Here is a 24,396-nt window from a genome sequence, read left to right as displayed (position 1 = left end):
CCGATGCTTTGTCGCGCATGTATAATCCCGAAGAGCATGTTGTAGAAAATGAGGACCAATCAGACGAGAGCGAATGTGAAGAGGAGGACGGGGTGGAAGTTAAAGAATATTTAAATGTTTTAGGAGACTTTCCCGAAAGTTCTATAGGTATAGAGGAATGGCAGGAGAGGGATTGTGCCGTCAGAAATATTCGTAGTAAAGTAGGGGGAAAGGGGTATGAAAATTTCCAACTTTTTAAAGGAATTCTATATTGGGTGAAAGATGGGGTAAAAAAGGTATATGTCCCTGAGGGCTTGACAAGTGTGCTTTTAAGATATTTTCATGATTCTTGTGTAGGAGCCCATGGTGGAAGTGAGAAAACAGAGGAAAGATTAAAGGGGAAGTTTTATTGGCCCACCCTAAAAAAGGATGTGGATGAGTATGTTAAGCAATGTCATTTGTGTCAAGTGTGTAAACAACCCCGCAATAGTAAGGTGGTAAAATACTCGGTGGAGAAGATCGAGAGACCGTGGGAAAGAGCATTTATTGATGTTTTTGGGCCCTTACCACGCACCATGCGAGGAAATAACTGTTTGTTAGTATTAGTAGACGGGTTTAGTAAGTTTTGTATAATGATGGCTTTGCGGGACATGAAGAGTGTGCAGGTGATACGGGCATTGGTGGATAAAGTTTGGAGTTTGTATGGGGGTCCGGAGCTACTGGTTTCCGATAACGCCACTTATTTTATGAGTACCATGTTCCAACAAATGTGTTTCCGATGGGGGGTGAAACATATTACTACGAGCCCTTATTATCCCAAACCCAATTTAGTTGAGAGAGTAAACAAGAATATTAAGGTAGCCTTAAGCATTTTTCACCAAAAAGACCCCCGCCACTGGGATGATTCGGTGCCTTATCTGAACTTGGCGTTTAACAGTAGCAAACACTGTGGAACAGGTTTTACTCCTGGAGAAATTTTTTTGGGTCGAGAACTCTGTCACCCCCTATTAAATGTTTGGGGGATCAATCCGGAATGTTTAGAGGTACATAGTCCTAGACGACTGGAAAATATGTGGAATGAAGTTGCTATCAATTTGGACAAAGCTAGGAGTAAGATCTGCTCACAGTATAACAAAGATCGTATTCCTAATCCTTATCAGATAGGTGAAAAGGTTTTGTGCAGACAATATATACTTAGTAATAAAAAGGATTTTATTTCTGGGAAACTTCAGCACGCTTTTGCGGGGCCCTTTGAAATAACTAGATTTCTAGGTCCAGTCACGGTTTTGCTACGAGATGTTAAGAATGTGTATAAAGTAAAGAATGCGCATGTTTCGCAGTTAAAAAAATATATTATTCCAGGTGGATAATGAGTTGGGTAGGTTAAGAGTGGAATGATTTTTTTTGTTATGGTATTTGATTTATTTTTAAGTACTGTCGGTTATAGCGGTTAGTCTTTGTACCTTTGTTAATTGTTGGTGCTATCTTGTCAATACTTTGTTCCTTTGTTAGGTGACTTTGTGTAGTTTTCTCTCCTTTTTATCTTTATTCTTGTTCTTACTTGCCCTATTAATTGTACTTTAATTGTTACCTTTTATTGTTAGGCTATTTGGTCCTAGGATGATTACCGCTAAAACGATAATGGTTTGGATAAAACCTTTTCTTTAATTGCTTCAACAATGTTTTTTTTTTTTTTGAGCGGGGTGATTTGTAGCATGTCTGCTACAGCTCTGGCCTGGATAAATGGTAGATTTTTTATATTTATTTTTTGGCTCCCCTGGTAATAGAAGTTATTTTGATTTACATTTGTTATATTTGGTTTAACGTAAAAAAAAAATATGAAACTGTAATTTTTATTTAGTCTTCTTAATTTGTTAATTTTAATGGACTTTAGTTATTATATTGGTCTGGAAGGTTCGAGAGCATCATCGATTGTATCGCTCCGCGGCGAACGCACGTGGCGGAAGAGCTGTGTGTCTGACGTCAGCGGACATATGGAGTGGGTCTGACGTCAGGGGACGAGTGATCGGGAGTCGGCCTGTGGGCCTAGCCGGTGGCGAACGTGTCGAAATAAAGCGGGTTGGGCGTGGTGATGCTTCCACTACGAAGCGATTATGAACGGCTTGCCCTTTAAACGGTTGGGGAAGCCGTATACGTAGGACGTGGGGGAGCGATGAAGAGGTTGGTGAATATCGCGAGCATGTTTTAAGGAGGAAATACGTGCGTCGACGACACCTCCGAACCAGCATGACGGGAACTCGTCGCAGCAGAAAATCGCAACTACGGCAACGTCTAATGGTGATGGTTCGCCATCATTTTACGCTCGTGAGTAACTGAGTGTACCAGGTGACCGGACTTCTCGACGTGGAATGCAAGTAAGTGCCAGCCATGCCACCGCCCCATTGACCCTTTTTTAATCACAGCAAGAAATGATAAAGCGTGGATTTTCCAAACTTACTACGCAATCTGATTGTCCAGCAGTTGGTTACATTCCGCGTGCAAAAAAACTATACTCGACAGACGTAGAAGTGAAAAGACCGTCAGCGTTAGACAATGACTTAAACTGTGAAAGGCCTTTTGTTTTAAGCCAAAATTTTGGAACTAGATAAATTTTTAAGATATTTATTGGGATGTTAATATGTGTTAATATGTTGTTACATTACGCTTATCAGATGCAAAAGTTTATCCTTTAATATTTATAGTTGTACTATGCCTGGCGCGTCAGAGGTTGTTTTAATATGTTATATATATATATCTATAGTTAATATTTTTTTTGGGGTAATTATATTAATTCTTCGGAGCTCCGAAGTCTAAGATCAGAGTATACCGTTGGTAGTAATTGTTGAAGTATTTTGTGTATAGTTTAATAGAAATTTTTTTAAATATAATACAGTATGTATTGGAAGTGGTTCGCGCCGATTTGTGAGAAATTCTTTTATGATATACTTATCTAACTATTAAATGGTGCCATATAAATATCTCTTTTTTTTATAACTTGCTGTCCCCTCTCACTGTTCATAATCTTACTAATAGTGTTGTTGTGTCTGCTATCTGTTTGGATTCAAATATTTTTTTTGGGGTTTTCCTGCGCTCGCGGTACGAGTCATTAGAGCCTTTTTACGGTGTGGCGAGGCGCGGGAGTTGTACGTGTTGGCTAGGGTCAGGGCCAAAACGTTACAGGATGTCCAAACAACTCCACGCGCACCCGCGCGAAAAAAAAGGTCACTTTCCACGACAGAAGTGAAACTTCTCGCTTTTTAGGTATAGATAGAGATAAATTATTTTCATTCTCGATCAAATTATCCACATAGAAATTAATGATAATTATAAACTCAGTTGCACAAATCAATAACTCTTTTCCACACGAATAAATAAATTGTTAATTATTTAAGTAAAATAAAATAAAAATGGCAGCATCAATCGTCAGCCTTTACGAAAACTCAGGTGTAGACAAACACAAGCTGCGTTACGAGAGTTCCGTAGCATCACTGCTGCGTCATTTCTACCTCTTCCCTGCAGTCTCTCCTTCCGGCCATTACAACTAGCATGTAGCATGCTACGCTACGTACCTATACCCCTCCCTCCTTGCTGTCTTCCCAATCGACCGCTAGCGCATGCGTTGGAGTGGCGTCGCCGCTGAAACACTCTCCTGCTCTACCGGTTCCCCCACCACGTACATAACTATTCCCCTCATGCGATCGGAATTTTACTAACATTCGAAAATTGTTAACCCCTCAGTCGAGAAGTTTCACTTAAATAATAATACGATGAAAGAACAATATTTTTACGTGAAGATAGCCCGTGGCGCGGTGCACAACAACAAACTCAAACCTCTTTGTGTTGCTCTTTGCCCAAGTCGGGATGGCGTCAGGCGCAGACGGGTCCCTACCGCCGCGACCCGCCTATCCCTGCAGTATGGCGGGGTTACATCTGAGCCGCACGCCGCCACGTGTCACCCGCTCGAGGCTGCTACTGCGTCATCGCAGCTCGACGCGCCAACTCCAAGAAACAACCGCTAATATGCGAGTGCGCGAGTACGCGAGAGCACAAGAGCCCAAGAGTGCGAGGGCGCGAATGTTCAAATGTGCGATTGGGCAAGTGCGCAAGAGCGCGAGTGCGCGAGTGCGCAAGATGGAAAGAGCACAAGTGTGCAAGTGTGCAAAAGTGTGCCAAATTTTCCAAAGATATGCAAGTGTGCAAAAGTGTGCAAAATTTTCTAAAGGCGTGAAAGTGTGAAAAAGTGTGTGTTCAAGTGTGCTCAAGTGACTTCAAGTGTTTTCAAGTGTTTTCAAGTGTGTTCATGTGTGTTCAAGTTGTTCAAGTTGTTCAAGTGTGTTCAAGTGTGTTTAATTGTGTGCAAAAGTGTATACAAGTGGGTACAAAGGTGTATGCAAGTGTGTGAGAAAAGGTATGCAAGTGTGTGTATAAGTGTATGAAAGTGTGTGCAAAACTGTGTGCAAGTGTGTGCAAAAGTCTGTGCCATGCCGTCTCGTCCTCTGCCGGTCCCCCCTCCAACTTTCCAAACTATTTCCCCTCATGCGATCGGAATTTTCGTAACGCTAGAAAATTGTTACCCATTAGGCAAAGAAGTTTCACTCCAAAATTCATTGACTTAATTCCCTTTCGCTCAATGCCTAGGCTTGCAGGGATTCTCAGTCTGTTTCCTCGGCACCGAAAAACACTCGGTAAAGAAAAAATCACCAGTAAATGCGGGATAGTTCCGGGCCTCACGCCCAATCCAGTCGCGGCTCGTAACTTACAGCTCGGTTCCATGTGTCACAGTAGGCCCAGTCCTCGTCGGCCTCCTGGGCTGCCGAAGTGCACCAGCCGCTCGGGTCTCCTGCGTCCGCTCGCCGCCATGGTCAACCGTCAGAGTCCTCGCTCGTTCTCTCGCGCGCCGTCACGACTGAAGCGCTCGCCGCGCACCTGGCGGGGAAGCCTACAACTCACGTAGTTTCGATTCCCTACCAAGTTCGTGCAACTTCGGATTTCTCTCAAAAATTGAAATTTTAAAAAAAATCGAAGGGTTAGGTTAGGTTAGGTCAGTCACAACATGCTTGTTTTCATTGGAAACTTCTGATTTAGCGGCTGAAGTGGCGTTAGTACCAAAACGCAAAACTTCGGAAATCTTCGGAAATTCTTGTAGGGAACCGAAACTACGTGAGTTGTAGGCTTCCCCACCTGACGACATGATCCAGGCGCACCAACACACCCGCGGAGCTCGTTCCCTAACTGTATTAATCTTCCTAAAGTTGTTTCACTACTCCAGATTATAAACTGTACCATATTAAAAAATTAACACGGAAATAAATTTACAGTCAATATTGAAAATAAATTAATTTAACCATTAAGTTTCCAAACAAACATTTACGAATCAGCAAAGTATTCGAAAGCAACTGAGTATATGGAATTATATTTAAAAAAGGTAAAACTAAACTTAAAAAAAAATCAAAATACTAATTTGAACTAGGCAAAAAAAAATAGGCATTTGTGGAGCATAGCGCCACACTATTTTATCGTAATAACTTTATGTTAAAAATAAAACAATTTCTTACTATCGCAAATCGTATCCATTTTATAGCTTTGAAGTTCAATAAACATCTATGGTTAAGTTGACTATATATTATAAACAAAATTCAATACTTAAATTAGCCATTAATCAAAAAGTAATAATCGACAAACTAATAAAGTTCAAAAAATTTAAACAAACAATAAATTCAATTAGAATTTTCCTCTATCTATAAAGAAGTCGTGTACGATAACATATACAGATTACAACCCCAGCATGAGGCTTAAAACTAAAAAAATAATGCATTCACTGGTTTTAAACACATTTAACTGTTAGATGCTTTACTATTTCAAAGAAACAACAATGAATCATACTCCTGGTGAAATGATAACAACCTTTCTTTTACATTTTCTCTTGCAGCAATGCACAACATAATACAAAACAATTTTTATCAAAACTACCGCTATCAGTAGTTGTTTAGTGTTTACATTACTCAGCAGTTTAGTTGTTATTGTCGAGCCTTGGTAAATCATTTTCCCATCTCTATAATGAAGCTGCTTCTTTTACTCCACTGTGAGAAACTGCATTAAGTCCACAAACTTTTCAACAAAGAATGCACCTTAAATAAATGGTGATTCCTCGCAAGCTAGGTAACTGGATCCTTGAGGAGTCTAAGGCGGAAACGCAGATGTTAGTCTCGCTGTTCGGCAAGTTCACATGTAGTGCTTCTGTGAGCGGCGAAGAAACTGTGACTTTATCAGTTTATGTTCACCGCATAGCCATAGGGTACTTTCGTGTGTATTTAATTAGAAGGTTATATACTAGAGTATAGATCGACGCATGAATGTATTTCTTGAAGGTTGTTGATGAAATATTTATCAAACGCTAAATGTCTTCAACATTTGCATCTCGGCTAGCAAGGTCACGATGTTGAATGATCAGATCATTCGCCTCCCAACAAGATGATCCAGGTTCGATTCCTGACGAGGGCCAAACCCGGTGTTTACGCACCTGGGAAGCATGGCTGACGTTGCCGTGCGCCTGTGGCTTTTCTCGTGGGTACTACATAATTTCCCGCGCCAATGAATTCCATCGCTGCTCTATTTCATCGTTTACACGACTACTCCGTCTCTAACGGCCTTGTCATCGACAAGTCATGTGGTCAGCATTTGAATAGTGATGGTCAATAACAACACTGATAAATCTTTTTATCATCATCATCATCATCATCATCATCATCGTCATCATTCAGTGGCGTGAGAGCCTATCAACAACTCGAGCCTCCTCCAGAAGCCTTGCCATCGACCTCGAAGCTGTCGGAGGTGCACTCGGACATCGAAGAAGACCCTTACAGACTCTTGGTTTTGTTTTAGCAACAAATTTAATTTTTGCAGATTTGGGGAAGAGAAGGATCTAGTCACTCCTCCGTCAAACTTGCCGCCCAGTCTGCCGCCACGATTGGGTGCCCGATCTTCTATCAGAACAGGAGGTTACCGCTGGACACCTCAAGAAGCAATGTCTCCCTAAACGCGACTCCAGCAGATGTCTGGCGTATCGTGCCTCATTTGATTAGCATCATAACATTCAGGGGTCAATTAGTATATAGTATATGGTATTTTTGGTATCAGTAACAAAATGCCCATGGTGCCCAGCCATTTGGAATCGAGAACAAGCGAATTACCATTAAAAATATAAACGTAGCTCTCGTCTGTAACTATTGGAAAGTATTGGGATTTTGCAAGAATGTGTTATATTGTTTGGTATGAATTTATATGGTGATCATTGATATGTTGTTAATGAAGCGGGGAGAGCGATTTTTGGTTATGTGGCATGTTGTGAGACATTGGAAATACATTTTCTTGTTGTATTTTATCAAGAGCATCATCTGAAAATATTAAATTTTTAACTCTATGTAGACATGAATAAAAATAAAGCTATCTTGATTTCAACGTGTTTAGCATTTAATTTTTTTTTCTTCCGAAAAACTACATCGGTAATAAAACGGCCTAGATAGTGTAGTTAAAAACATTGTTAAAACTTATTATAAACAATGGCATACAAAGTAATAATTTTAATGCTAACCAGCCGGGTAGCGCGAACACGGCAACAGTGTGCGCTGCTATCTGAGCTCGGGACGGACCTGCCAGGTAGCGCGGGACCACAGCGACACCGAGAGCCCAAGACGTCCTCGGGCTCCCGGCGGCGGTGATGACCTGCCGCTCTCTCTTCCCCGGGCGCGGAGACAAAAGTCCAAGTGCTCGTCGTGCTCGTCGTGTTCGTCGCGATCACATGCTCGCAGCGGTGGTCGGTCTCAAAGGTTACTGGTTTAACTGATAGTGGCGCGGATGTGCGGAGGGGGCGAGGGGTGCCCTGTCCACGGCCGGTTTCCCGCGCGGCCGTCCATTGGCCCGCCGTGCCGGGAGGGCGGGGGCCCGGTGACGAGCTCGCCATAAGAGCGAACACGGCCGGGCCGGCGGCACGAGTGGCATCAGCGCACGTGCACGAGATGTTCCCGGCGGCGTGGCTCGTGCTGCTGGCGGCCTCGGCGGCGGCGGCGGCGGCGGCGGCCTGCCAGGGCTGCGGCGCCCGGCGCGCGGCGCTGGCCGGCGAGCAACTGGCGGCCGCGCGCGTCGAGCTCATCAAGCGCCAGATCCTGGACAAGCTGCGGCTGCAGGAGCCGCCGCGGCCGCGCGCGCCGCCCCCGCAGCTGCCGGCGCCGCTGGCGGGGGGCGGCCCGGCGCCGCCGCCGCAGGGCGACGGAGACGCCGACGCCTTCTACGGCCGGACGGACCAAGTCATATTGTTGCCCAAGGAAGGTGAGAGCCCGCTTCTCCCGGGGATTACCAGCAGTCCCCGGCGCTCGAACCTGACCATGATTTTCAAAACACCTCGGTGGTAAAAATAACATTTGGAACACCTCTGTCAAATATTGGCCATAAAGCAAGTAGCTATTGGTAAACGATATGAGGGACTTTCGAATAAAATACCATGTAGTACTTGTATGACATCAGATGTTATTAGTGTATTTAATATAGTATTTTTCTCAATAAGTTCACGGCTTTTCTTTTTAACACAGAGAGGATATTTGCATATAAATACTTTTTTTTTATTTTTAAAAAAAAATACTTCGTGAGGCTTGAACTAAAGACTTTCCGTTTGAGAATGGACGAATTTTTCTTCCAGCCCTCCTGAAACACGTGTCTATCCATTAACTTGTTATACAGGAACACTAAAATCTACTATTAACGTTTGTAAAATAATCTGGACATAAAAATTTCTCTTTACCGTGTGAAGCGGATGTTGAGTGATAACGCTAGGGAGTGACAGCCTGTAGATGAGTGACCTTGAAATGTGGCTTTTAATCCGAGAACACTAGCCTTCCTAGACGCCCGCAAGATATGCCACCGCACGAACACACACTGCCTGCTTGCGAGGAGTATAACATGGATGCGCATGCGGTGGTTAGAGTTCATTGAAGTTAGATTGAAAACACTTGTAGTGAAGTGTGTCATACTCAGTGAAATTTAATGTTTATTCCTAAAATCTAGCAAGATATGACTGCATAAAGTAATAGCATTTTCATTCTGAGAAATAATTATTCCTATAGCACAGGGTTTGTCAAATCGTGAGAGTATACGAAAATTCTTTAATATTGAAAGTTCTTGTTCTTAAAAAAAAATAAATGACACGATTAAGGAAAAATTAGTTTCATGATTTGGTATTGAAAAACTATGTTCTATAGAACATTTATAAATTTAAGTCTTGTTTTTTAACAACGCAAAATGATGGTTACTGAAAGAGTCTATGCAGTTGTATTTTTAATTGCGGTACACAATTAATTGATAGTAATGGAAATCTTTAAAAGTAATGCAACCATTATTACGACTCTGGTTGGCTTCAAATTGAAGCTCAAATAATATTTTGGGGAGTTTAGTTACATTGAGAAGTTGGACGGTTTAGGGGATTTTTGCTTCCAAGAAAGAGGCTTGAACAGAAGAATAAATGTGAAAATATCTTAGAAAAGAATATTTGTGAGTGGGAAATAATTATTCAAGTCCCGCACACGATGACATTATTTTTGAGGTTACAGTCACGAAATGAAATCACATATTAGGGTATTGTGTTGATTATTGTAATCGTGTTTTTCAATTAATACATGTTCCGATTGATTAGTGAGGAGCTTAAAAGTAGCATGATAAAAAACCTTTACATTTGCAGTAAGAAAACTTGGAATTTGAAAATTAAGAAATGATTCCATACTGTAAACTTTTCAAAATTATAGTCGATATTACTTCGAGCTTCTGACATTTTCGAGGAGACATCTAACGCTACTTATATATTTAACGATAAACTCACGAGCAATCGTAACCAAACTATCATTAGCATAGAGAGAGAAGGATCCAGGGACAGGGGGGTGGGGGTGGTAGGGTTAGAGGAGGCGCAGGATTGGTCGGCGGTTTTATTTTAAAACTACAAAAAGTGTGAAATAAAAGGTGAATAGGAAAAATAACTGCATACCATCTATTAAGATTTTGATTTTACTCAATATCAAAACTCATGTTTCAATGGAGATGTTTTTACTCAGTTTGCTATGAGTTTGCGCGACCTGCTTGCTAGGAGGTCATGGAGGATAAGTAATACGGGCGAAAAAACTACCATGAGGGGTTGCGTCACATTATTACGTCATTATTTTGTATTTAAGTTAAACGCTGGTAAACGTGTAGATTTTTTCAATGGTTTAACTTCCACTGAATGAAAACTATTTACATCGCATACTTACTGTATAGGAAGTTGTCAAAGTTAAATTTTTAACGATTTTGGGGCGTACAAATTAAAAGTATTAACTGGAAAACAGTACTAAAACTGTTTAACTCTAACAGCAATGCTACTGGCTACTTCAAGAAACGGTTTGAATTTATTTTTTAAAATTTTATATAATTTTACCTGGCCTTTCAAAATTCTCAACTATGTTAGGATTTTGACAGCTAAGTTTTATTTATGCAAACAAACCCTCTCATGAAGTGGCCCGTATCATTGCCTTTAAAACTAAAAAGTTGTAGTTCTGAAATCCATTTAATTATTATTATTTGTATCCCCAAAAGTATGTATATATCTTTGACAGCTAAATATACAAAAAGTATGCGATGCATATATTTTTGATTTCGTAAAAGTTAAACCATCTAAAAATTTTACAAGTTTATCTGTCTTTGACATGAATATAAAATCATGACCTAAAAGAGGAGGCATTCCCTTATGATGAGGGGAAGAGGGGTTGGCTCAGGCTCAGGCTAGACAGTGCGTAGTGGTAGGTTTTTATTAATTGGTCCGGGGGGGGGGGGGCCGCAGGGATCTCCATATCCTAGTTTATGCCCCGGGCGAAGGAAAGCGTAGACCCGTCCCTGAGGATACAATTAAATTGCTGCGCAGTGAAGATTCGAGCATAGTTGGCATATTTCAAGTATTTATTTAAGAGTAGTGTTTAAAGAGTTAAAACATCTCACACACGTCCATTATATATATGTGTGTGTATGTTCTTTCGTTTCAAATATTGTCCAACGGACTCGAGAGTTATAATTCCAACTGTTCAAGTGCATCCCCTCGACTTGAAATACAGAGTGTACCCGAACTCGTTTCTCCGCCCGACCATCTTGATTTTTGGTTTCCATGGTGTCTGTAAATCATCCCTGCTGATTTTTGATGGCCGGTAACTGTCTCCGATCACTTCCCAAATTCCCCAATCAACGAGACATTAAACCGGTGTCACATTATGCGATTGAACCGGAGCGGTTGCCAGTTTATACTCGGTGATTTATGCTACTTCAATAGTTCCTCGTGCATTGTTGAGAGACTTGCGTTGTGCTTTTTTAAGACAAGCTGTCGAAAGAATATTCAGCAAAAATAAGTTTCAGCCGCTGAATATTTTTTCGGCGGCTGAAACTTATTTTTTTCTGAATATTCTTTCGGCAGCTTGTCTTAAAATGCACCTAAACGGATAGTTTGACACCGGCCTAAGAGGTGCTTAACTCTGTTGTCTTAGCTTTTAAAATTTACTGACCACGGCTTGCTGTACATACGTATTATTTAATTATTTGGCTGTGCAACCACAGGACCTATATATGTGCCCCGGCCGAATCTAACATTCCTCGGCAAGATAAGTGTTGCATCATCTGCCGTCACCCACGTGGAACAACCAGTTATTTCTAGCTCTCGGCGCGGCGGTTAATGTTGGAGCCTGCGAAACATCACAAGACTGAATCAAAACATTATTTTGGACATACGCCATTACTGGTTTACGCTGTAAGTCATGGAGAAAACCGGAAGAATACGCAGACACACAGAAAACAAGTTAATATCAGCCGACTTCAAAGTTAAATATATAGACAGCACAGAAAATTCCGTGAAAGGAATTAGAATAATATCCCAGCACATATGAACACAGTGGGCTTACAGCGTCGGGACAGTCGTAACAAAAACAGTGAATACAGACAGGCCACAACCTTGGACAACACAATGACAGAGGATTTCAACGATGATACTAAACCGATAATCTAGACGACACAACGACAATACAGCGAAGCAATTACAGCGATTAAATTAAATATAAATTTTGACAAAACAACGACGACAGCTCAGACACCAAAATCGGCTGATTTTGGCTTGTTTTCTGTGTGTTTGTTTATTTGTTTTTTATTTGTCCATTCTTAAGGTTTTCTCTATGGCATACAGTATAAACCAGCAATAGTGTATGTCCAAAATAATGGTTTAATATATCTTCACCCCTGCAAAAATCATTCAAAGACGCCATACAATACTATTACAAAAAAAATTAGGATCACTTTGTTTCAATGGATTAACACAAATTCGAAACTGGAACATAAACTTGTTGGATAAAATATGGTGAAATATGGCCACTCTTAAGACACTACGCGAACTCCTCCGTTAGACATACACGATGGACCCTGGCACATTTCGCAGTGCTAGTTTGAAATATCGCCGCTCGAGGCGTCGACTAAGAGACGAAATCATCAAAGCAAGGTCACGGGTAAAGTATGTGTAACGCCAGGGTTGATAACGATCTCTTTCCAGGGACAGCAACAGCCGATCTTTCCGTGACCACTTGCCTGATAACCCCCCCATCCCCCTCCTTCACCATTCATAAACACACAAAATAACGAACGTGAAAAAAAAATACTATCGATTGAAACTGTGTGCACGCTAAACTATTAATTCATTTTAAACCCAGAAAAAAATTGAATTGAAAGTGAAAATAATACATATATTTTTGTGTTTAAATTAGTACAGTATAAGTAAAACAAATCCTGAATTTCTTATCAACGTGTGATATTGGTTTGATATTGTTTTACAACTCATCTAATTTTTTCATTCGATTTTAATTTTCAATAATTACTTTATATGTACTGTATTTTTAAAATAATAATGTTCAATTTATTAAAAAGTACGCATGTGCTTCTTTGTTTCGAGCTGGGGACTGTTTGTAATTTTGGTATATTAAATAACAAGGCTATTGATTACTTTATTTTTTCTGAGAAGTAATTTTCATATGTGTTTCTTTGTGATTTTTTTCTCGATATTGTAGAGCATTACCATTTTTAATTTAGTTTGTCATATTTTAAGAAGGTTTTTGGTTTACCTTGCAAACATGTATTGCAATTAAATATGCCAAGCATCTTATTATGTTAGAGCACCTTTGTTTTTGCATATATGCCATACGTGCCAACATTGCTGGGTTTGTACCAGACATTGAAAAAGTTATTTCCTTCCTAGTATATGAGTGTAATCTTTGTTACTTTACAATAACCAGAAGTACGTATATATACGCATTTAAAATAAGTACACACGTATTTCTTAGCTAAGTCTGCAAAATGAATCTTACGTTAAAAGAGTAATTAAATTTATTTTACCAAAAATTATAAAGGTTAAGTTTTCTCTTTCTTTAAATCTTAAAGGTTTTTGACATAATTTCGCTCACTTTTTTCATATTTCCGTTAAACGCTATGCTACAAGTAAAAATTTAAACTAATGAAATTTTACAAAATTAAAAAATGTACTTGTATTACCTATATATATATATATATATTACCTAATTAGTTTTCAATGTGTCATATTGGTCACTTGGGAGAATCTAACCATAAGAATATCTCTTTTGATTATAGATCTGAAAAGTTTAGTAAAAATAAAATTGAAAATTATCTCTCGTAACTTTATAAGCATTCAGTTCTCGAATATATAAAAAATTAGTCATAATTTTAATATCAAATCAACATAAAATTAAATTTAAGTGAGAGAAATTATTATGTAATGTGTTTAATCACCATTAGCATTGACTTCTAATTCTAAAAGTTTTGTATGTTTAATCCAGTTTGTCTTGCTATGGGTAAGTTAACAAGTACGTTAAAAATGTGACTTTGACAGACAACCATTTTACAATTTAAGACTTGTGACATAAAACTCCTATAGATTAAACAATATTTCTTGAACCGGTTTAGTAATGAGGTGAAATGTCCAGTGCAGTTCAGGAGAGGTGTTATTGGTGTAATGATTTATGTGAAAAAACATTGTATTTGTGTTTTTAATATAACTCCATTTTATTTTCGCTAGTGCTTCAAATAATTTATTTCATAATCTATTCAAATCCTCCTAAAGCAAAGCATGTTAGTGACACGTCAAATAGGAAGCTCTTGAACAATATTTGCAACGGGGGTAGGTTTCTGAAAGAAACATTTTTGACAAACCACATGTGTGCCGACTGCTCCTGAGTTTTCTGAGATATGAAAATCAACTTTGAAATAGCAAATACATCCATAAATGTCTATTCAGTCCAATAGAACTTAAACTTGTAGAAGGCTCTTTAAGAAAACTTGTTAAATTGTTCGTCCTAGTTTATTGGGCCGGTTTGTGTTGCCTTGCCCTCTGCCGGCGATAAAAGTGTCATAAACTAAGTACATTTTTTTTTTTTTAACTTTATCGTTGAGTATTGGCTTCATGGAATTATTTCCTCTTAAATATTCTTTAAATTACAACTATTTTAATTTTTTCTTATTTAATAAAATTTTTTACTAAAACAATTTAGCTTGTTTATAGTCCCAAGTTCGGAAGTATGAATCTTGCGCTTCTTATATGAAGTTAAGTTAGCAAGCACACTTGGAAACCGATATCCCCTCGACGATATGTGAAACGCTACCTGTCAGTGCCCCTTTATGGTTGTATAGAGAGAGGGAAATAGTCTGATTTCACCAGTTGTCTAGGAAATAGCTGCTGGCATGAAAATAGTTGACGCAATACATTAAACTCCTCCAACAAATTTGGCTCATTTCGTGTTATACTGGACTAACCTGTAATGATATATATATATATATATATATATATATATTTAATTTCATTATTGTTATTGCTTAGGGAGTGGACTTACAGGAAAATTTAGAAGTGGGAGTCCAGAAAAAGTTTCAAAACAAAGGCTTGTATATTTCTAATAACGATCCATTCGTAACCACCAACAATATGTCATTAATATATTATTTTAAATAGCACGAAATGTCAAGTTAAATTGTCCTCGTAAAATACTAAAGATGCCAGGCAAAAAAGGGAAAATCACCTGCTGATATTCCTGCAATGCACTCTTGCACTACTAGGCGAAGCCCCAACATCCACACACCCCTCCTCCTTTTCCCCAAGCAACTGATGGTCAGCGCAATGTTTGTTACACATCCAGTTGCTCCTGACACAGCTCTTCTCTTTGAGACAACATCGCCAGTGCACGACGTACCAACCTACAACTGAGCCTCCACCTGAACTCTGCTACAAGCCCATAGTGTACCTCGACATTGCACACTGCCTTTCACACCAAGTCACATATACAGAATGAGTCTGAATTTGACCGACGAACTTCGGCTGCAGGTTCATCACGGCAAAATAAGTTGAAAACGTCTATAGACTTTTGATCTAAAGTGCTTCCCGAGGTTGGTATACGTCTTTGAAATTGAAGTTGAACAACAAATTTATTGTAAATAATAAAAAAATATTCAAGATGGAACGCTAAGGGTCTGTAATATGTTTCTTTTAAGTATGATTTCATTGAACTTAGGGGGGATAATAACACATCACAAAATTATGTGGAAAATAATGGTGTTACCTTCCCAATTATTTAAATGAAATCATTTTACGAAAGCGACATTTTTTTCTGTGGTTGTAGAACTTTGTTCAATTAAAAACTATCCAGACGCTCATTGTTCTATCTAAAATACTTTCTCTATAATTTACTATATAAATGTTGTTAAACTTTAACTTCAAAGACGTATCCCAGCCTTGGAAAGCACTTTATCATTAGTCGTATTAAACGTTTTCAATCTATTTTGTCGTAATGCAGCCAAAGTTTGTCAGTCGTATTCAGACTCACTTTGTATACTGTGTCTAACGACAGTTGAAGGCTCAAACCAGCGGTATACACATCATAGACCCAGCATGAAATCACAAACTTGAGGCAAACAGGTCTTCACTAAGGGCGCGGTTACACGGGAGTCTGAACTACTTCAGGTGAACTTGTTCAGCTGTTGAGTGCGGTTACACACAGTCTGAACATATTTCGTTCGAGGCCATTTCCCATTTAACTTAAACAGGTTGGCAAAGTAGTTCAGATCGACATATCTTCTACATTAGCCTCTGATTGGCTGTTTAGAATATAAATAGTCTTTTGCAGAAATTCAAGATGGAAAGTGTTTCTGGCACAAGTTCGAGTAATATTTTACCGAATGCAACAAAAAAAATCAACAGATAATTATATATATATTTTTTAATTGATCCTGAACTTAATTTTCTTAAAACTGAGATAGGTACTCTCGCTCAAAAAATAATAAAAAATAAGTTAAAATATTTTACTGTGCATGTTGTTTGAATTCCCGATATGTAAAAAAATATTCAGCAATATGTAAACACATTCCATTTCTGCTGATAATGCTGTATAAACAAGTGAGAAAATCCCGCGTTTTCTGGATACAATTACAAAATAGAGATCAACAACACAGTCATTCGTTGATAGTAGACAATCGGTATTAGAGCTAAACACACTTTTCAGCAACTACAGTGTAACCGTACACTTTCGCGTTTGTAAACGTGTTTACTTAAACATGTTCACCTGAAGTAGTTCAGGGTCCCGTGTAACCGCGCCCTAAGTTACATAAATATCTTCGGTGAAATATGAGAAACGTCTTACTCATGAAATTACAATGATGTCTTTTCAACGGAATTTCGGTTAAAGCATGATCACGCTGAACCGATTTTGGAAAACAATTCTTAATCAACTGTTGAATGTTTACGTTACTCGGCAATGTACGAATAGTAGCCAAAGCATGGCATATTATCTTCCTGATAAAATAAACTATTACCCATTTATAAGAAACACGCAACACAACACTAAATCATATTTAAAAAGATATACTACAAAAGCTTATGAAATGTTAATGTGAACCACTCTAAGAGGCAAGTTGTTGACCTCAAAATGAAGTGTTGGCAACATCAACAAAGCTGGGTATTTGATTGGATCAAACAGATGACGAAAGGAATGACCAATGCTGTCAAAGTGTCAGAACACATAGCCAAATTTAAGCATTTATAGTATATCGAAATACTGAAATTTCCAATGTTTTTTCAAGTGATTTTCAGAAGGGTTTGCAGAGATTTACGGAGTAAGTAACGTATTATTCTGTGTGTAGGCCTACTCGTTTAATACATCCCAAATAATAAACACATCTGAAAATTAGTCAAAAAACACAACGGAAGTATCCCGTGCGGTATTGTGTAAAAAAAACTGTTAAAAGCGGTCAAAATTATCATTGAAGGATATACATTAAAAAAAATCTGTTTCATAATATGTTGCACATATAATTAGTACGTTCTTTGCGTAGCAAGAAATAAGAACTTGAGACAAAATTATGTTCATCAGTCGTGGGCGGGTTGAAGGTCTTCAAACATAAGTTGTGCTAAATCAGTGGTTTAAAAGGCGCAGAGGTTACTTCGCAGAAAACGACCATAAATTTCCTCCCAATCACGCCTGCTGCAGAAGGCAGAAGGCAACGCTTTCTTTGTTCGCCGAGTAAAACACGCAGCGCGCATCGCTGATTACGTTGCCGGCATGTATGAACGAAGGTTCCGACTTATCAGCGAATCTGACGTAACACGCGCGGTCGGTCACGTGCTAGGCGAGTGACCGTGCATCGTCCAACATCGGCCGTCCACTGCGCCCACACAACCCGCGAGCCCGTGGCCGCGCTGCGCGTTCGACGCGCCTGCACTTTTCGACCCTCGGTCGCTGTGCCGTGCACCACATGCAACTGCGTCTCGCAGAGTGCTACAATGCAGGTGCTACGAATTTGTCAAAGGTATTGGAAGAGTCCATATGGAGCGTGTGCTAGCCAAAGTGAGGCCAAACAAACATGGTGTTTCCCGACAACGACGGGACGGTTTAGGTTCCCAGTATGGCGTTCATAATATCCATTCAATAATTTCTTATAAACAAAAAATTAAAAGCAAACTTTTTTTTACATTATAGCGCAGTCAGCTTCTCTTGGCATCTATTACCCGGCTTTATTCTCCTCCGTGCAATTTCGCAGACTGTCAACTTGAACTTGCTTGCTTCAAATCATACTTCACTTATATAGAATATTATTTTATAATGAGCCAAAAAAAGCGCCTTCCTCATTTAAACTGCTTCAAAGTAAGCTTTCTCTCGCGAATATTTAAAAAGGAGTCTAGAATCAAATAAAATCATTACTTTTCCACACGACTTCATGTCTCGTTGGCAGTGAGGCCATGGGGAGAGGAAACACACAACCCAATCCAAGGGAATTTCGGCCAGGGTCTTTGGTAAGAACAATCCCAGCATTTACCAGCGAGTGGTCTCGGGGAAAACAGGGAAGACATTTAAAACCAAACTTCAGGGTGTATGGACGCGATTCCTTGGTGTGCATGTCCAGGAACTTCATAACTTTATGTCCTTGATGTGAAACGTTAAATATCCTTAAAGTGCATGGGCAATTGTGTTTTGCTTGCTCCTTGTCGCCATTTCCAGATGGTTCTATGCTGTTGTTGATTCAGAAGTCTACGTCATTCTGTTTTCTTGTCCTGTGGTTTCGTTCATTTGTGTCGTCCCGTCTTTTATTGTTTCTACCCATATTCGGGAATAGAAAACGTCAATTATATCCAGTCGATCAGTTGTATATAATCCACATTAAGAAACGTGTATTTCACTTGGAATGAATCAAAATTTGTTCCTATGGAATTTATAAGTTACTTTACATTGTTTTTTTTTGTATTTTTAACAGAAACACAAAAATATGACTCCTCTAGTAAAGAGGTAAACTTAATTATGTACCTGCATATTTGAGTCTTTTACAGCTACAGTATATAATAGTTGCTAGTTTGCTAAACAAATCTTGAACTACGATATAAGTTCACAGGCTCATGTCTGTGATAAAAGTAACATATTAAACATACAATAAATGCTATGTTGACACTATCGTTCAGTGCTATTCAGATAAGTGTTTCTTGTTAAAATACCTCCAGGGTGATGAAACAACTTGGCATCACAGAAATGAGAGATAAGGATAATTTGCGATTTTCTTTTTTAGACAGCAAGGAAATCACGTGGCTATCATTATGCATTCAAAGTCCAAGCGAAATCTATTCACCGTGGAAACCCGGAGCAAATCAAGATACGCCCACGAACGAGTTATCTCTTAGTGTAAGAGATAATTTATGAAAAAAAAATACGCTCCTTGACCCTTAAAACATTACTTAGTTGAAGAAACATTCTGTTTCAAACAGCCACATAAAATTTTTATGAAATGATAGACTTTCAGTTAGACGCACTACCCACATAAAGAGCTTCATTCTAATTGGTAACTTCGTGTCTAAATGAACTTCATAAAATTCTTTCTAAAGAACTTAGAAATAAAATGTATTCGAATTTTTTTATTATACCCTTCATTTATGGTAAAGCACAACACCAGTCAATACAACACAACTAAATATTTATATTATTGCTTCGTGGCTTTTACGAGCCAGAAGTGCGAGTATTTTCACAGATCACGGCTCACTAGACTGATTGAACCATCAGTAAGCTTCAAGGCCCGCGTGTGTAGTCCCTACCGTTATTAGCTCTCATGTATTTCCTAGATTAATTTTTAAAATCTTCCTCGCTTCTCTAGCCTATATAGCTTCCCTTACTTTTCTACCTCGTAAAGCTTCCCTTAATTTTCTACCTCGTATAGCTTCCCTTACTTTTCCACCTCATATACCTTCTCTTTTCTAACTTGTATAGCTTTCCTTACTTTTCTACCTTGTAAAGCTTCTCTTGCTGTACTACCTCGTATAGCTTCTCTTACTTTACTACCTGGTATAGCTTATCTTACTTTACTACGTCGTAAAGCTTCCGTCGTTTGAATAGTTAGCTTTCTTTTTGGTTTTATAATGTCTGTTGTTATCTAGTTTACATGACATACTTAGGTTATTCAACTTACCTTGTTTGAATAAATTTCTAGGATGAAGAGCCTTCTTCCCTTGTGTTTATTAAGTCATCCCTTGCTTACAGGAAATTTCATATAAGTATGATTTTTATTACCGTTGTTATGTTGAAATTTATTTGAATCTGTTAAACAAATTGCAAAATGAAATATTTTATCATGGATAGCATACAATTAAGTACATAATTAAAATTTTTGTAGTTGGTGAGCTATTGAAAATAATATGATATAAGTGTCAAAGTACATGCTTTAGTATAGATTTTCTAGACATTATTAATTTTTAAACCATTCATTATTTTAAACACATAGAATAAGTCATCAAAAAGTTTTGATTCTTAAATACATAAAGATCCAACTTGAGACAAACTGCTTAATAAAATGTTTGTGTTAGTTTTTAATGAATGGTTTGATAAACAAATAATCAGTGGCATACTCAACGTTATCAAAAAAGCATAAAGAGCACACAATAAACACTTGCGTACACACACACTTACTCGCGTGCATTTACAGCCACATTTCACTCACTTATACTTCAAAATACTACATTAAGCCTTTTATTTCAAAAGGAAGCATAGTAAAATTATATTTTAAAATACTTGTTTTGTACCGACAGTCTTTTTTTCAAGATACTGGCTGTTTACTGGGAAATTGGGAAGGACCATGACTTATCTTGGTCTCTGAACAGAGATGAAACTCGATTAAAGAATTTGTGTATTTTCTCTAACTAGATCAAGCTAAACTTAGCTCAGAAGACAACTTGTAGTTGATTTTAACTAATCCTTACTGTAAGATTCATTAAATGTACAATATATATATAATTGAATAGTTAGGCCCTACTTTTAGTTTATGTAATTAATTATATTTATGATATTGTGGTTACTGCATGTAAAAAGTATTTGTCAGATGAAATATAAGTACAAAGGTTTTTGTTTAAGATCATTTGAGTTCTGTTATTTAATTCAAATGTTTCTTAACCGAAATTATGGTATTTTTTCTTTCCAGTTAACTTAAAATGTGGTTCAGCGGTACAAAACCCATCTGCTTGTATGCTGTTTCAACTTCCTTCTGAGCTGGGATCAGAAGACGTACAGATAGCAGAATTATGGGTCCACAGAGAAAGAACAAAGACTGAAAGCCCCGACCACGTCTTTCTTGTTTCAGAAGTACCACATTGGAGCAATGAAGGAAGCGAACTGAGCAGAAAGATTTTCGATAGCAGAGAAAGTTATACTGAAGGTAACTATCACTACAGCGAATCTATATTTGTTCAAACAAATAATTTTTTTCATGTAAAATTATTGATATTCATCAATAAGAAAATCAACTTAGTCATTTATCAGCATCTACGTTTAAGTACAGAAAATGTTGAACATTTTGGTCCAGTTCTTGTAACAAAGGGCAATTCAACGGATAAATACGTAACACTACACATCCCCTAGAAACAGTTCTGCCAGCGTTAGCACCACTCAGTTTGTGGACTCTCCGGCACACATGTTAGTGGCTAGGAACGGTTGGGGCATGGATGCATCCCAGCATACATTGTGTCGCGTCTTGGAAAGCGAGGAGGTCATACCGCATCGCGGCTGTTGGCAGGGTTGTCTGGTGCCATGGCTGCAACTGTGTAAAGTGGAAGAGTCCATGGACGAAGGGCATGGAAAACACAGTAGGCCTCCTATTGGGTTGGGTACGGTAATAGTTGTGCGATAGGGTGGGCAGGGATCATGTCTGCACTAATCAGCATCAGTTACATGTTAGGGCATGGATAAAGTAAAAAATTAGTTAGCATCATTACAACGTGAACAAAGCGTGCTGTTGTAAGACTGACACTACACTTACTTACATTTTAAAACACAGCATTTTATATACACCGAAAAATATTTCTTACTGAAATTCTTGTGGGTGCATCTAATTATATTGTAAAAAAAATCAAATGTTAAGAGTGGCATGCCCAAAAGTATGCACTCTAGTAAATGAACTTGCTAATGGCTAGCACAACGCAGGAAAATGTAAAGTTCTTATAACAAAATTTATTTTAGTTTTTTTTTTTTTTGCTTTAGCATGCTTAATCACAGACATAGTTACAAACTCGACATTTGTTACTTATCACGAAAGTGAAGTTCCTTTGTATAGAAACCTTGCATTACTGTCACAAAAATATTAAGGAAGTGTTGATTGATACTATTATAAAATATTTATTGATGTAATTATGAATTAAGCTAATTACTTTTATTTACTTAATCTTTTTAATTTTGGTTCAGTACTCGAATACATTATTAATTTGCAAACTTCTGTTCTTGTGTTTGTGGCTTAAGAGATTGGAAACACGATTTATAACATAATATACAATTTTATGTTTGAGTGTGTCAACATTTAAGAAATTACAGTGATGTTTTTATACTGCGCTGTAATTTATATCATAAAATTATTTTGCTCGCTTGTATACAAGCATTCAATTAATTCTCATTACTGCCATATATTGGCAATAAAAACCAAATCTTCAAAAATTGTAGAACTTTAAATGAACTAGATGGCTTTGTTGCTCGCATGTACTTCCACTGTATGTGTACGTAAAAACACTTACCTGAAACCATATAGTAAATTAATTACAGCAAAGTAACATTTTAAGCTAATATTTTGTGATAAGTAACCCACGCAACAAGCTCGCATTAAGTGTATTTTCAAACTCTCTCAAAACAGGAACGTGGGATTACTTAATAGTTTATAGTACTTGTACTATTTGTGGATATTTCAATTATGAGCATAAAAATGTAAAACAAATTGTATCAGAAACGAAAGTTTTCAAAGACACGTACTGAATTATCTCATTAAGGTTATTGCCCTACTCGTAACTGCCACAATATTGAGCATGCCATAACTATAAAAAAGTTATTTCCCAAGACGGAAAATAAACCAGTAGAGGCAAATCACATCGTAAAAGTACCGACGGACGTATATTTGAGTAAAGACTAATCATATTTATAAGACAGTTTGACGGCGTGGTCGTTACCACAATGGATGTGGCATTGCGATTAGGTGAATAGAGAAGTAATTCAACGCTGTGGCCGCTTGGCTGGATGCACTTCTAGAAGCGTTAAGGGCGACACTGGCTCTCACATCATACACTTCTTCGCCTCTACGCGCAACTGGTGCGCAATTTTCTCGTCAATGCCGTCAGGGTTCAAGTTCTGCGCAAGCCGGCAAACATGGCGGGCGTTGCCGTGTGTCAGTGGATTTTCTCGGGATACTCCCGTTTCCTCCACCAATGCATTCCGTTGCTGCTCCGTCTACTCCTCCAACCCTCGTTCGTCTCCAACGACCTCGATGTCGTTCATTCATTCATTCATCCATCCATTCATTCTTCTCGTCTGCAACCAGCCTACATGAAATTTTGAAATGTGATTTTATAATTTTAATACAAAATAATAAATATGATGGTACATGTTCCCCGCCTGTACAACTTTCAGTATTGAGTACCAGATTTTTCATATATATATATAAAAAAGATTGCATAACACATGTTTAGTCGTTTTCACAGGTACCTAGATACGCATTAAAAATAAAACGAAAAAATAACGCAAAACCATTTTTAGCCGTTTTTGAATGAAACGTTACTTTTTGCAGCTTTGCACGCCGTTAAGAGACCCAGCCAAGCGGCCATCTTGAAAAACAATTAAAAAACTCTTTAACGGGTATACAAATACACTATTGGGTCCACGATTGTCAGTTTTAGGCAAGCATTACTACAGAGAGAAATTTGATGTGACTGTTTGTCGATTTTCTTTATTTGTTGTTGATGTAATAAAATATATTCTTTAGGAAAACATAAACTGTAAATTAATTTACATTAATTCTATTGACACATTCTTCATCATTTAGGTGAGTTTGGATATAACGGATGTAAATGAAAAAAAAGTTTTATATAGAACACGCGTAATTATATTAAAAGTGTATATTGATACACATAAATAATTATTTACCTGATATTATTTTGTTGCATCGGAAAAAGATTGATAACGTAAAAAAAATCTGAAAATATCGTACATATAATTTTAATTCATAGTGAGTTATGAATCGCCGTGGTTTTGCTCACTAAGTCTGAGCTGTTGACATTGACTGTTGGCTAGGTCTATTGAAATGTAAGTTCAATATCATACATGATAGCTGGATGATCTTCATGATGGATTAACCTTATTGCATTGCTTTGACCTTTGACCTAAATCTTGACGGTTAAAGACGTTTATAAAGAACGGTAAAATCTAAAATATTAAAAAAATAATCGACGTTTTAATTCTTGTAATTTATAGTTGATCACTTTCTGACTGATTTGGGAATTAAATGTGACAGTTGCAACAATAATAATGAAAGCTATTTATA

The 24,396-nt window shown here is 38.0% G+C and overlaps 1 protein-coding gene across 1 annotated transcript in view; it reads left to right on the top strand.

Moving 5' to 3' along the window:
- Positions 1–3,999: 3,999 nt before the first annotated feature.
- The window catches only part of LOC134528936 (uncharacterized), a 54,220-nt gene continuing 33,823 nt past the window's right edge, over positions 4,000–24,396 (top strand). Inside the window, exons 1-4 of the mRNA XM_063362605.1 lie at positions 4,000–4,143; positions 4,765–4,929; positions 7,806–8,304; positions 21,184–21,258. Of these exons, the coding sequence (XP_063218675.1) occupies positions 4,000–4,143; positions 4,765–4,929; positions 7,806–8,304; positions 21,184–21,258 (883 nt within the window). The remainder of the gene's footprint in view (positions 4,144–4,764; positions 4,930–7,805; positions 8,305–21,183; positions 21,259–24,396) is intronic.

Source organism: Bacillus rossius, chromosome 2 (genome assembly GCF_032445375.1).
Source record: "Bacillus rossius redtenbacheri isolate Brsri chromosome 2, Brsri_v3, whole genome shotgun sequence".
Classification (NCBI taxonomy): Eukaryota; Metazoa; Arthropoda; class Insecta; order Phasmatodea; family Bacillidae; genus Bacillus; species Bacillus rossius.
The sequence above is the reverse complement of the archived record's forward strand: the minus strand, read 5'-3'. Positions and strand labels throughout refer to the sequence as shown.